Source organism: Nicotiana sylvestris, chromosome 3, assembly GCF_000393655.2.
Source record: "Nicotiana sylvestris chromosome 3, ASM39365v2, whole genome shotgun sequence".
Lineage (NCBI taxonomy): Eukaryota > Viridiplantae > Streptophyta > Magnoliopsida > Solanales > Solanaceae > Nicotiana > Nicotiana sylvestris.
This window is the reverse complement of record NC_091059.1, coordinates 123,612,032-123,623,930: the sequence shown is the minus strand read 5'-3', so window position 1 is coordinate 123,623,930 and position 11,899 is coordinate 123,612,032. Positions and strand designations below refer to the sequence as shown.

At 38.0% G+C, this 11,899-nt stretch overlaps 2 protein-coding genes across 3 annotated transcripts; both read right to left on the bottom strand.

The window, feature by feature from the left end:
- Window positions 1–606: 606 nt before the first annotated feature.
- Window positions 607–4,408, bottom strand: LOC104244332 (pentatricopeptide repeat-containing protein At5g66520-like). 2 transcript variants are annotated; one of them, XM_009799740.2, is made up of 2 exons: window positions 2,282–4,408; window positions 607–1,263 (listed from the first exon to the last, which is right to left on the bottom strand). In XM_009799740.2, the coding sequence occupies exon 1, from the start codon at window positions 4,217–4,219 to the stop codon at window positions 2,600–2,602; it is 1,620 nt and encodes a 539-aa protein (XP_009798042.1). In that variant the 5' UTR covers window positions 4,220–4,408; the 3' UTR covers window positions 607–1,263; window positions 2,282–2,599. The 2 variants fall into 2 exon arrangements, with proteins under 2 accessions (XP_009798042.1, XP_009798043.1); XM_009799741.2 differs by lacking the exon at window positions 607–1,263 and adding an exon at window positions 1,281–1,955.
- Window positions 4,409–4,807: 399 nt separating this feature from the next.
- LOC104244333 (mitochondrial metalloendopeptidase OMA1) lies at window positions 4,808–10,611 on the bottom strand. The gene is made up of 3 exons (XM_009799742.2): window positions 9,386–10,611; window positions 9,135–9,283; window positions 4,808–5,684 (listed from the first exon to the last, which is right to left on the bottom strand). The coding sequence occupies exons 1-3, from the start codon at window positions 10,301–10,303 to the stop codon at window positions 5,435–5,437; spliced, it is 1,317 nt and encodes a 438-aa protein (XP_009798044.1). The 5' UTR covers window positions 10,304–10,611; the 3' UTR covers window positions 4,808–5,434.
- Window positions 10,612–11,899: the final 1,288 nt, after the last annotated feature.

Genomic DNA, 11,899 nt, shown 5'->3' with positions numbered 1-11,899 from the left:
ATCCCATAAAGTTTATTTTGGAAAAAACGTTTACCCTAAGTAAATTATTACCTCAACCAAATAGGAAAAAAGTTTGTAGGTGATGCTATATAAAGGGTGATGGAGAAAATTTGCCGAATAATTTTTCCATGAGAAGAAAACCCACTTTGTGAAAGTGAGAGTGCAATACAAAGCCAAGAGAGAAAATACAATTGCAAGAAAAGTGTTTCTTGTTCTTCTAATTTGAGTTGAGATTTTTGAGAAAAATTTCAACACAATATTTTGTTCAATTTGTTCGCGGGTTTCATCGATCAAAGAGTTGATAGCAAGGATCAGTCTCGGTGTGGATACACATAGAGTCTTCGCACTATCGAAGAATTTGAAACAAGACTTTCTTCACCAGGTACGTCTTAGATCCGATCTATTGATATGTAAATAAATTTTAAACATGAAAAGATCTGCCTAGGATTGTTATTGTCTTCCGCTGCGTGTTACGAACACCTATACGCAATCCTTCAGTACGTACTAGAGAATTTTGTGTTTTCTTAATATCAAGTATATCAAGCACACTTTAACTGTGATTTCATTTTCATGATCTGTGATCCAATAGGGCAATTCTGCAGCAGATTGAAATTCAGAAACTAGAAAGGTTTACTAGTTTTCGACGTTTCAAAGGGAACTTCTCGAGATATTTGCAGTGAGTTCTAGTGATTTGTTCTCACAATAAATCCTTAAAAACTTCTTTTTTTTTTGTGAAATTAACAAGGAAGGGAACTAGAGACAACAGGTGATTCATTTACTAAGGTGCATCAAAAGGATGTAGCATTACACTTCTCTCATAACCTCCAGAAATGAAATGCAAATCTTTTATGCTTGACTCAAAAATGATCTTAAGGGCAGAAAGAGGAAGATTTTGGGTGGGGTGAGCATAACATGTTTACCTTGCCATAGTTGGGGAAATTGGTTTTCAGAATATACTCCACAGCAGGGTCTGAGGTGTAAACCTCACTTCGGAAAAGATAAAGCAACCTATAGGTCTTGTATTTGCTTGCCAGTTCTGCCATGTAATGATGCAGCCTGTTGAAATTCAGCAATTGGTTGATGACTGTTCCAGCAACAGGATGGTACTTTCCTTTGTTTGCTGACCCATTGAAGATATGTTTGAACAAACATGCTGCTAAGATAACAGCCAATGCTGTTGTTACTGTGAGAGTAGCAGGAATAGATGGAACGTCCATGGATAAAGAGCTCCTTTTTTTCAGTGGGAATGAGATGTTAAGCTGCCTGCCCATATATATAATGTCTGAAAATGAGACATACTTACCAAATTTGTTGTCCCCTATTAAAGAATGTTGTAATATCCAAGCACGTAAAAAAGAAATTATAGAACAGGAACGAGTAATTTATCCAAAAACGTGTTCTTGTCTGTGCCAACCTCATGCACAATAGACAAGTAGGATATTTGAGGCCAAATCAATATGACAAGAATAGAAAAAGGACTGAAACAGAAGAGACTAAGAGCCAAGAAATGAAATTCAGACGACAGACACACACTTGTAAGTAAAATTACAGGACCTGCATACATGGTTTCACAAATAGTTGAGAAGTGGTAGCATTGAAGCTGAACACCCTTCATGGGCAGACATAAGGTTGCTTAAGAACCTGGTGTTAGGCCAACAACACTTCCATCACCACCCCTACCATTCAAATTAGGCTCACTAGAATTAAGGCGGTCAATATGGATAATTCTGGTATCATTAGACTTTCATACACAAGTCCCTTCTTTGCTTTCTGGTGATTAAGGTTCTAAGCCAGAACTCTCTAGCCTTCTGCTTAATATGTGGCTCATGCTGGTTCTTCAACACACTCACTCAAAGATATGCTAGCCTCTGATTTAATGTTCAGAAGAGATTGAACACTTTGGTCATCCATATGCATGAATTCCCGTGCACCATACTCCAAACAAAGGGATACAGCTGAATTAAAAGATGGAATTTGGTCCATAATCAGACTGAGAGACTTGTAATAGATGCAATTGATTAGCTAGTTTCAAAAATTCTTGGACCATCAATTACCAATTAACTACGCCTCAAGTTTTCGAGGACTACCCCTTAAAAATCTCCCTTTTCTTGATGGATAAAATTGAAGTGTGAAAATGGTTCCAACATTTTGAAGTTGGAACTGTATTTTTTAAATCCAAACTCAAGATTGTTTTTCTGTTTTATATCCTAGTTTTGTTACAAGATGTAGATTAATTCTCACAATGATAACCAACAAAAATCACATGCAAGACAAAGAATACCTTTTCTTTCTTCATTTTGGGGCATGAAATACTTAGAAGCCAAAGCAGGCTGCAAGATCCCTAGCCAGTTTGGTCATCAAGGATACAGTGGTACGAGCCAAAAAAAAATCTTCTGATATGGTGATACTGACTGGCGTTGACTGTAAAACCAGACAAGCAATATCAATGCAAAGGTCATCAAGCCTCCACGGGATGAACCATAAGTGTGGGATAGCCAAAGTGCGACTGCTAATGTCTTCAGATGGAATACCATGCTCTGAGGACATATTGTTGAAAAACCAGTAAGTATTTTCACATGTTAATAAAATTATCTCCTCATCATTCCAGAGAAGGGATCATATTAACTCTCCTTCCCATCTCATCACTCAAACTAGTTAATACATGCTTTATTTCTGTCATCAAAACTTGAGGTGAATCTCTTACAGAAAATTCGTGGACAACTCCATCAACTTCAATCATGCTGCATCCAGGAACTGTCTTCTCAATCCCTTTCTCCTTCATAAGGGCTCTAATCTCCTTAACATGGTCAAACCTACCAGCTTTGGCATATATATCGCAAAGATTAACATAAAAGGCATGGTTCAGAGGCTCCAAAGAAATCAAATGCCGAGCAACCTTTTCTCCTAACTGAAAATTTCGGTGCATTTGGCAGCCACCAAGTAGTGCACCCCAAACGAAAACATCTGGCTCCATTGGCATACTTCTGATTAGCCCTTCTGCCTCATCAAAGAGACCAGCTCGACCAAGAATATCAACCATGCAAGCATAGTGTTGAATTTGTGGCTCTATGTGATAAGCATGCCTCATCACATCAAAACACCTTCGCCCTATCTCTATAATGCCAGAATGCGCACAAGCAGACAACAAAGCAGTAAAAGTTACAGCATTAGGCCTCACTCCAGCCTCTTCCATGTCCAACAAAAGCTCGAAAGCTTCCCTGCCATTCCCATTAAGAGCAAAAGCAGAAACCATAGCTGTCCATGCCAAAACATCCTTATTTTTCATTGCCTTGAAAACATCAAGTGCTCGAGAAACACTCCCACATTTGCCATACATGTCTACTAATGCTGTGGCAATCACCATATCACACTCCATTCCACTCCTGTTCAAGTAATCATGCACCCACTTACCTTGATCAACTGCTCCAAGAGAAGCACAAGCTGAGATTACACTAGCAATTGTCATTTTATCTGGACTAACCATATCATCACCTGAAATTTGCATTTCATAGAAGAATTCTAAAGCTTCTTTTGGCCTCCCTCCTTGTACAAACCCCGTGATAATTGAATTCCAAGTAATAATATTCCTCTTCTTCATCCTCCTAAACAACTCTAAGGCCATATCCAACTCTCCGTTTCGCAGACACCCAATAACCATAGAATTCCACGAAACAATATCCCGATTTGACATTTCATCAAATACCTTCCTTGCAATTCCCACTGACCCGCATTGTGAATACAAACTTATCAAAGAATTCTGCACAAAAACATCACTAAGAAACCCAAACTTAACAACGTGGGCATGAACACTTCGTCCGACGAATTCATCAACTCTGTTCACGCAATGTTTTAACACGAAGGGAAATGTAATACAGTCAGGTGTAATATCATCAAAGAGCATTTGTTTGTATAAAATTAAGGGCTGAAATGAAGTGGGGTCAAGGATTCTTGAAGCGTAAGCTCTGATCATGGAGTTGTAAATGAAGAGAGTTTTGCGAGGGACGAATCTGAATACGGCGTTGGCATAGGTGAGGGACCCTGATTGAGAAACTGTGCAGAAGAAAATAAGGCGAGAGATTAGGAAGCAACGGTCAGTTGTAAAGAGGTGAGGGGGTGTTGTGATGTGGGCATGTATCTGCTTCAGCTCTCTCAAGCTCTTGCAATTCTCAAGCAGGCATGTCAGTTTGTTCTTCAAATTTAACCGTTGGAGCTCCATCATTATTTTCGTAGCTCCAACGTTTGACAATCTCAATATCTTGTTCAGAGTTTAAAAACAGAAGGCAATAATTAGATTGGGAACAGTTAATTTTAAGCCAACACACTGTTGGGCTTTTCTGACGTTAATCTGCTTCTGCTGGCATATTCTTTGTCGCTGGAGTATGTTTTATAAGTAGGCTTCGACATTGCAGCTTCACGATTTAGAATTTCAATGGGAGAATAATAAATAGATTTGAGAATTGTAACGGTGGTTTGCTTACTGTGTTTCACTTGTGATTTCATTCCTGAAATAAATTAATTGAACCAACACTCATTTACTCATTCTCCTACCATTTGTTCTTTAATTTTTAAATATGACCATCAAAATATAGTACTAAATAATTAACAAATTAAGTGCCCCTTTTGATTAGTCAGTTTCCCAAGAGGGGAAAGGTCGGATGGCAATCTCCAAGTAGACGGCCCGGCATTCAAGCAATCAATCATTCTTTCTTGCTAAAGTTTGCTAAATGCCCAAGTTCTGCCAAATTCTGGAAGAAAATCAGAAGGATGCCCACATTTGTTTGCTTGGAAATTTGGAAGACAAGGAGTGTTTATCATAAATAGTGAATCTATTCTTTCTTCAAAAAAAGGTGATTCACAAAAGTACCATGGCGGGCCATATGTTACACATTGCGAATGAAATTCAAAAATTCTTGGAGAAGATAGAAAATTGCCTTATACATACATATTGCTATAGGAAAGCTAATCGGATGACGACTACCTGAAAAGATTGGTAGCTGATAAACAACAAACTTTTACTTGAAATGACGGGAAGTTGCATTACAAACTGCATTCCTCGATTTCTTAGAAACTTGACGGCACAGGACTTGGAGATACCCTGTCTTGAGTTCACAAAGCTTATTTGAAGTGTATGTCTTCACAAAGCTGTAAGTTTTTTCATCTTGCAAAGAAGATGCCATTTCTCTTTGGCAGCTGCTTCCGATGACTGATCGAGAAGGGCTTACCTACCTCCAGCACCATAACTGGGAGCTATGTGCTATCTTTTTATTCTTCAAAAGAAACACCTATCCACTAATATTACACATTGGGAATAGCATTTGAGAAGAATCAACTTGTGCACTGACCAAAGGAAATTGGAGTTGTCCAAAAACCACAATTTTTGTAAAAGACAAAAATCAACCTTCGCTTATTCACATGGCGTATGCACTTGTATCCTTCATAGGAAACCCTCAATCCCCTTTCCTGCCTGTACTTCCCTGTATATCGAAAGGGCTTCATCCATTACTTTAGCCTGAGCCAACAATTGTGCTCTCTTCTTCCCAGAAGGATGAGTTGACAGATAATCTCTCAAGGCTGATTCACCAGAGATCTTGCCCAGCTTCTCATAGACTGATGGAGCAATTCGAGGGTTATATCCAGCAGAAGCCATCAACAACAGCCCTATGTAATCTGCTTCCATCTCCATCCTGGTAACACATAAATGCATGACAAGTCTACGCAACAGGAATTACACCCGGCAAATGTTCATCCTATCTAGCACCATGAGCTAGAAGACGCGTGAAGCACGCACAGATGAAATATTTGAGATATTAACAGTGAGCCTCAACAGAATTTAACAATAACCCATATAACAAGTAGGTGATGCCAATAAGGTTTGAAGCCAAGAGTTTTGGTTCCAATCTCTCAATGATCAGTGATTGGTAATATCACCAACCTCCTCAACTGGAACAAGATCATCGAGCAATTACTCTAGATTTTAACCAACAAACCCAGAACAAGAATAAACCTACATGTACTTAGTGTTGCATATCTCATTAAAATTATGAACTCCGGGATCACAGTAAAACTATGGATGCATATTGATTACAAACATTGGTCACAAAAAGTTATAAACAGATTAATAGAAGAAAAAGCTTATTAAACCAATAGATTTAATAAAATATACCACACAACAGGCACAAATATAAACATTTGAGCATCTGGAATCAGTGACTTCCTCCCCATTTTTATTCAATTTTTTTATGTGGGACCTGTGGGAGGGGAAGGTGAGTTACACGACAGATATTGCCGCTCCCATTCATTTTGAATGTTGAGGTTTCTAATCCCTCTGGAGACAGAAGCTTGGCACCTATTAATCAATCATTTTTAACATAGTTTCTTTCACCGCTCACATTAACATAGTTTCTTTCACCGCTCACAACGTGATCAATAAAATTACCCAAGTGGCCAGATGGACTGTCAAAAACAGAAAAATTGGTGTCACCTGGAGTCAACAACTAAACTGATGTCACAAATGAGGAGACTAGGGTATGCTTTCAATGCACATATAAAAAAATCAGAAAGTAGCACCAAGTTGTAAGAAACATAAGCTGGTCACATATTATAGCTTTCTGTTCACATGGACTACATTACCTATTGGCACCACTTAGATCAAAAGTACTAGAGTTTAAGAGGATAACATCTCAAACCTGTCCCGCTTGAGTAGGCGGGCAAAGATCCACATTGTGAGTACTTTCTAACGAGTCATACTTGCCCCCTCCCCCCCCCCCCCAAAAAAAACAAAAGCAGGATATAAAGAAGAAAAATGGATGTTGTGTCTCCTTCTTTACTTTTTTTTTTGGGCTCTCACTTTTGGCACGTTGAATTTCCTGTAATAGATTCCTGAGAGCCGCCTTAGATTCACTAACCAAATAAACACCCCTAAGGTTAGCCCCCCTAAAATTAGAAAATTTAGGTTCCCTTTTCTCAAAATTATACTATTTGTCATCCGAAAGGCTCACTAATTGAAAGACATCATATGGAGACACATGTATTAATTTTTAATGCACACTGTACCAGGGATAATCCATTACTGGGATGAGGTATTTCTTGTTTCATTTCTAGATAAAGCGAGCCGAGGGTCTAACAGAAACAACCTTCGTACCTTTCCAGGGCAGGGGTAACCCCTGCCTGCATACACACTACCCTCCCCAAACCCCACTTGTGGGATTCCACTGGGTTGTTGTTGTTGTTGATTTCTGGATAGAGCATCCTGATTTTAAGATTCAAATAAAATTGGTATTCAGTGGCCAAATTTCAGGTCACCCTGCAATTCTTAGAAGAGGAAACAGGGCGGGTTAATTCAAATAAGAAAATCAGGACTCAATTTAAGCCAATACTTCTTGGGTAAATTTTGAAGGGCTGCTAGGAGTTCGTGTCTTCTGGTTGAAGACCCTTTAGATTTCTGGTAGATTGGAACTTTGGATTGCCTTGTTATGAATAAAAAAGGGAATATTTGTCAACATGGAATTGCCAAATTTGCTTTGTAAAGAACTGGTTGCAATTTATCCTTTTTAGTTAAGGACATTGCTTCATCATCTTTACTCCAAACAATCATCTGTAGTTTGTATCCCCATTTTTCCGGTTAATATTGAGATGCTTTCGGATAATAAATATCTATTGAGATGGTAATTTGACTTAAATTCACATTTTTGTACTGTCAAAATCAGAGGAATTGACGGAACATGTCTTATGGCTTTTGTTTTTCATTGTTACTAATGTTTTTTACAACATGCTTTAGACTTTCAACATCTTAAGGAAAAAGGGAAATACAGCATATAACCAAACATTTATACATAGCCCCCCATATCTCGATTTTCATATCATACTCGTATCGGCGCCTGCTACATAGCTGATGCTCATCAAATATCCTCTCTTTTTTTCTTGGAATGACTTCTCTATGTTTCAGACAAACTCACTCGTTAATGAAATTGATGAACTTATACCGCTGAACCGTAAAAAAAAGAGATGAATCAGGGTTGAATCAAAGAATGAAATGGGTAAAAGAGAGAAAAGGCGAAAGCATCTCTAGGAAGGAGTAACCAACAACATCAGAAGATGAATGCAATGTGCACTCAATTGCGCCCTGCCAGCCATTATCATGTTAACATGGATAAAATCAATAGAACCCTCACATAAAGCACTCAAGGGAGATCCCCTCTTTCACTCCTACCATTCATTGCAGAAAGCATGTAGATGAGCATCCTTACAAGCCCTGAAAACCAAGTCGTCTACATTAACAACTTGCTCTACTTTTCTCGAATACCTTCCGAAACAAAAACCTAATAATTGCTTCCCACACTGAGCCAGAGTTAGATTATCGAATTCCCACACACCCTGTTCTGCTGGTCCAAAGGGGCAGAAGCAAGTCTCGCGTCTCTCTCTTTTTCTTTGGTTGCTGTACAAGCTTTATTAACTTTGTATAGAAGCAACGACACTATTGGATAAAACATTGCGTTCCTAACTACCAACGATTTCAATGTCTCCTATTCTGTTGTACTATTATGTATGCGTCTAACATGAAGGGACAACCGCTTAGAAGGGCCCATGTGTGTGCAGTGGGAACGCGAAATATAATGTAGTTAGATAGTGAGAATAATAATTTTATTGTATAGATATGTTTTTTTTTAACATGAGGTTTGGAGGATGCATATGAAAAGGACAAGGGACACTAAGACATGCCTTGGTGTGTGTGTGTGTGTATATATGTACAAAAGAAAAGGGGGGAGAGGGGGGGATCAAGCTTATACAAAGAGGCTCAAGCTCTATGCCTACATGTTGCAAATAACCGAATCAGCATTAACAAATATTTCACGTAAACAAAACTGCTAAAACACAAAAAAGTGAGCTTACTTGAATGACATAATCTATGATGCGCGTATTTCAGGAGAGTAGTTCCTGCTTCTTGGCAACGTATTGAACGTGTATGTGATGTTACATTTCTATGACTATTTATAAACTTAATGTAATTGAATAACCGTGAGAATTGTGCGATAATACACAGTAATGTTAACTAAATCCTAAAAGAGAAAGATATTGTATAAAACACACAAGCAAGAGAAACTAAAAATCCAGACAATAAAAGGTGATATACATACCTGCGTGAGAATGGAAGCCTTAGGAACAGGGCTGACATGGTGTTAACAACATCAGGCATAACAAATTGATAAAGAATCATTTGAATGATCGCAAACCACAAGTTTTTCGTAATTCCCTCAGCAGCATGGCGAGCCACGGCATGCCCAACCTATCAAAGCATCGAAGCAAAGGCGTGAATAGGACCAAACTAAAACAAAAGCAGAAATGTAACTAAATATATACAATGCGCTCAACAAAATGGCACAAATACCTCATGCCCAATTATGGTTGCAATTTCAGCATCTGTCCTAAAATGTTCGAGCAACCCTGTGAAGACTACAATCTTGCCACCAGGCAAACAGAATGCATTAACAACAGGCTCATTTACAACCAAAACCTCCCACTTCAATCCTTCTAAATGTCCAGTAGCGGATTCTGACCCCTTTTCCTGTCCCTTCTTCCTACTTTTCTGAACCCAACTGTCATCAAGAATCTCATCCTCTTTACTCCACTTCACCTCGGGGTTGCTATCACTCAATGCCATCAAAGTCTCATGCTGCCCACTACTAGTCCCATGAGATGCCATGTCACCTGAAGCATAGTGAAGATCAGTCCATACTTGTTCTTTTCTCAATCCTCTTTGTAAAGCTTCAATTATATCTGTAGCTATAAGTCTCACCCTAACACTTTCCGGGTGTATAGCTGGCAATATTTTCCCTTTGAATGTCCCTTTCATCTGTTGAAACTGAGTGTCACCCAACCTTTTCTCAAGATCTTTAGACAAAAGCACAAAATGGGTTCTTTTAGTATAAGGTATAGTCTCCAAATTACCCATGTAAACGGTTATTACTAATCCAGAACCAACCAAGACAATAGTAAGAACAGTTCTTAGATTCTGAAACCATCTCTGTGGACCTCTTGGACGAAAGTGATGAACTTGGTGTCTATCAACATAGTAATATCTTCTACCCCCACCCAAAAAAGGGCCAGTGGTATACTTATTTTGCTTTATGCCATACTGAAAACACGAGTTTCTCAAAATCTTTGAGGACGAGGTGGAAAACCCAGATGCAGAATTGAATTTGTTGGGTCTTGGAATGGTTTCTTGAATGGAATTTTTGAGTGAAAACTTAGATGCGAAATTGCGAAACGCGTCAAGACCGAATTTTGATCTTCTGTACCATCCCATGATTGCTGCGAGGACCTCAAAATCAAAAAAGAAGGATTAGCAGTAAGAACAAATCATTCAGACGTCAATTTCTTGGAGCAGAAGTTAAATCTGAAATTAATCATAAATATAAGGGCCAAAAGAGGTAAAGAGAGAGAAAATGGAATAGAAAAAGGGAATCAGAGTGATTAGGTGAATGGAGCAGGGTCTGGACGTGTCTGGAAATTTGCAAAAGCGCAAAGCAATGAAGTGGACAACGGTGGAACCCCAGAAGTACTTCAATAATTTATTTTTCCTGTTTTCCCCTTAACATTAGTTACATTCTAATTAATATTGCTACCATAATAAATTATACCAATATATCATGATACAGTTTGTTTTTCTCTTCTTTTTTTTATAGTAAGGTAACTCATTACTAGTACTAGCTATATTGTTTGTAGTTACAACAAGTGGATCCATTTGCATACACTGCAAGTGGATCTGGCAAGTCCAATGTACAAAATGGCAGTAAACGTGTAGTAGATACACCACGCTTATCTTCATCCCATATATTCAACTAACAAAAAGTGGTGATTTATCAAAAATCTGCATAGTAGAGTTTCCTTCCAAAAAGCTTCCTGATTTTGCTAGTTGATCTGCTAATCTATTCTGTTCTCTGTACGCATGGCTTATTAGTGGATCATGTAGCTGCCTCAGCAGGTGCTTGCAATCATTCAGGAGATTAGCATGTATTATATTATTATCTTGTAGTAGCCTGAGTACCTCTTTAACGTCAATTTCCACTTGAAGTGGTATTAGATTGTGTTGTACTGCAAATGTAAGTCCCTGTAATAGAGCAAATATTTCAGTAGCAATAGGCAATTGAGAAAGTACTGTACTTGAGAAGCCCAGGATCCAGTTTCCCTTATGGTCCCTAATTATTCCTCCAATACTATTTTTATTTGAGACTGGTGAGTGTGTTCCATCAGTATTTAATTTATATATGTTAGGTTTTGGAGGTATCCATTTTAGGAGAACTCTGATCCGTGTTTGTATTTTATGTGACGAGGCAACTAGATAACAAAATTCGGTCGCTTGTTGAGTAGTAAAAATTTTATTAATCGAATCATGCCTGCCCTCGTAGACATTTTTATTTCTAGTATTCCAAATATTCCATAAACTTAATGGTAAATAAGTGTGTCTATTTAAATTATAAGAAAATTTATTATCTTTATAATTTAGCAACGGAAGTATCCACTGCTGAGGTGTAGGAAAAATAAGTAGGCTATTTATATAACTACCCATACCCAAAGCATTCCAATAATTTTTTGCGTTCACACAGGTAAGAAATAGATGATTTAAAGATTCATCCTCTTCATGACAGTATGTGCATTCAGCATTAGCAGTGATGTTAAGATACTATAGGTATTGAAAAGTTGTTAGTCTATTATGGTTAAGTAACAAAATGAAATATTTGATTTTAGGATGTACTGGCAGGTCCCATATCCATTTGAAATGGAGAGATGTATTGTGTTCGTTAGCAACTTGATTTTGTAAAGCTTTATAGATAGAATTTACCGAAAATTGTCCATCCTTTGTTAAGGCCAAGAATATACAATCAACCTTGTACTTGTATAT

Bases quoted from the DNA above. Each gene is read 5' to 3' on its own strand.
- LOC104244332 (XM_009799740.2), bottom strand. From the start codon at position 4,219: ATGATGGAGCTCCAACGGTTAAATTTGAAGAACAAACTGACATGCCTG.
- LOC104244333 (XM_009799742.2), bottom strand. From the start codon at position 10,303: ATGGGATGGTACAGAAGATCAAAATTCGGTCTTGACGCGTTTCGCAAT. The intron at 9,284-9,385 runs GTATTTGTGCCA...ATGCTTTGATAG, and splicing joins CAACCATAATTGGGCATGAG to GTTGGGCATGCCGTGGCTCG. The intron at 5,685-9,134 runs GTATGTATATCA...ATGTGTTACCAG, and splicing joins AGGCTTCCATTCTCACGCAG to GATGGAGATGGAAGCAGATT.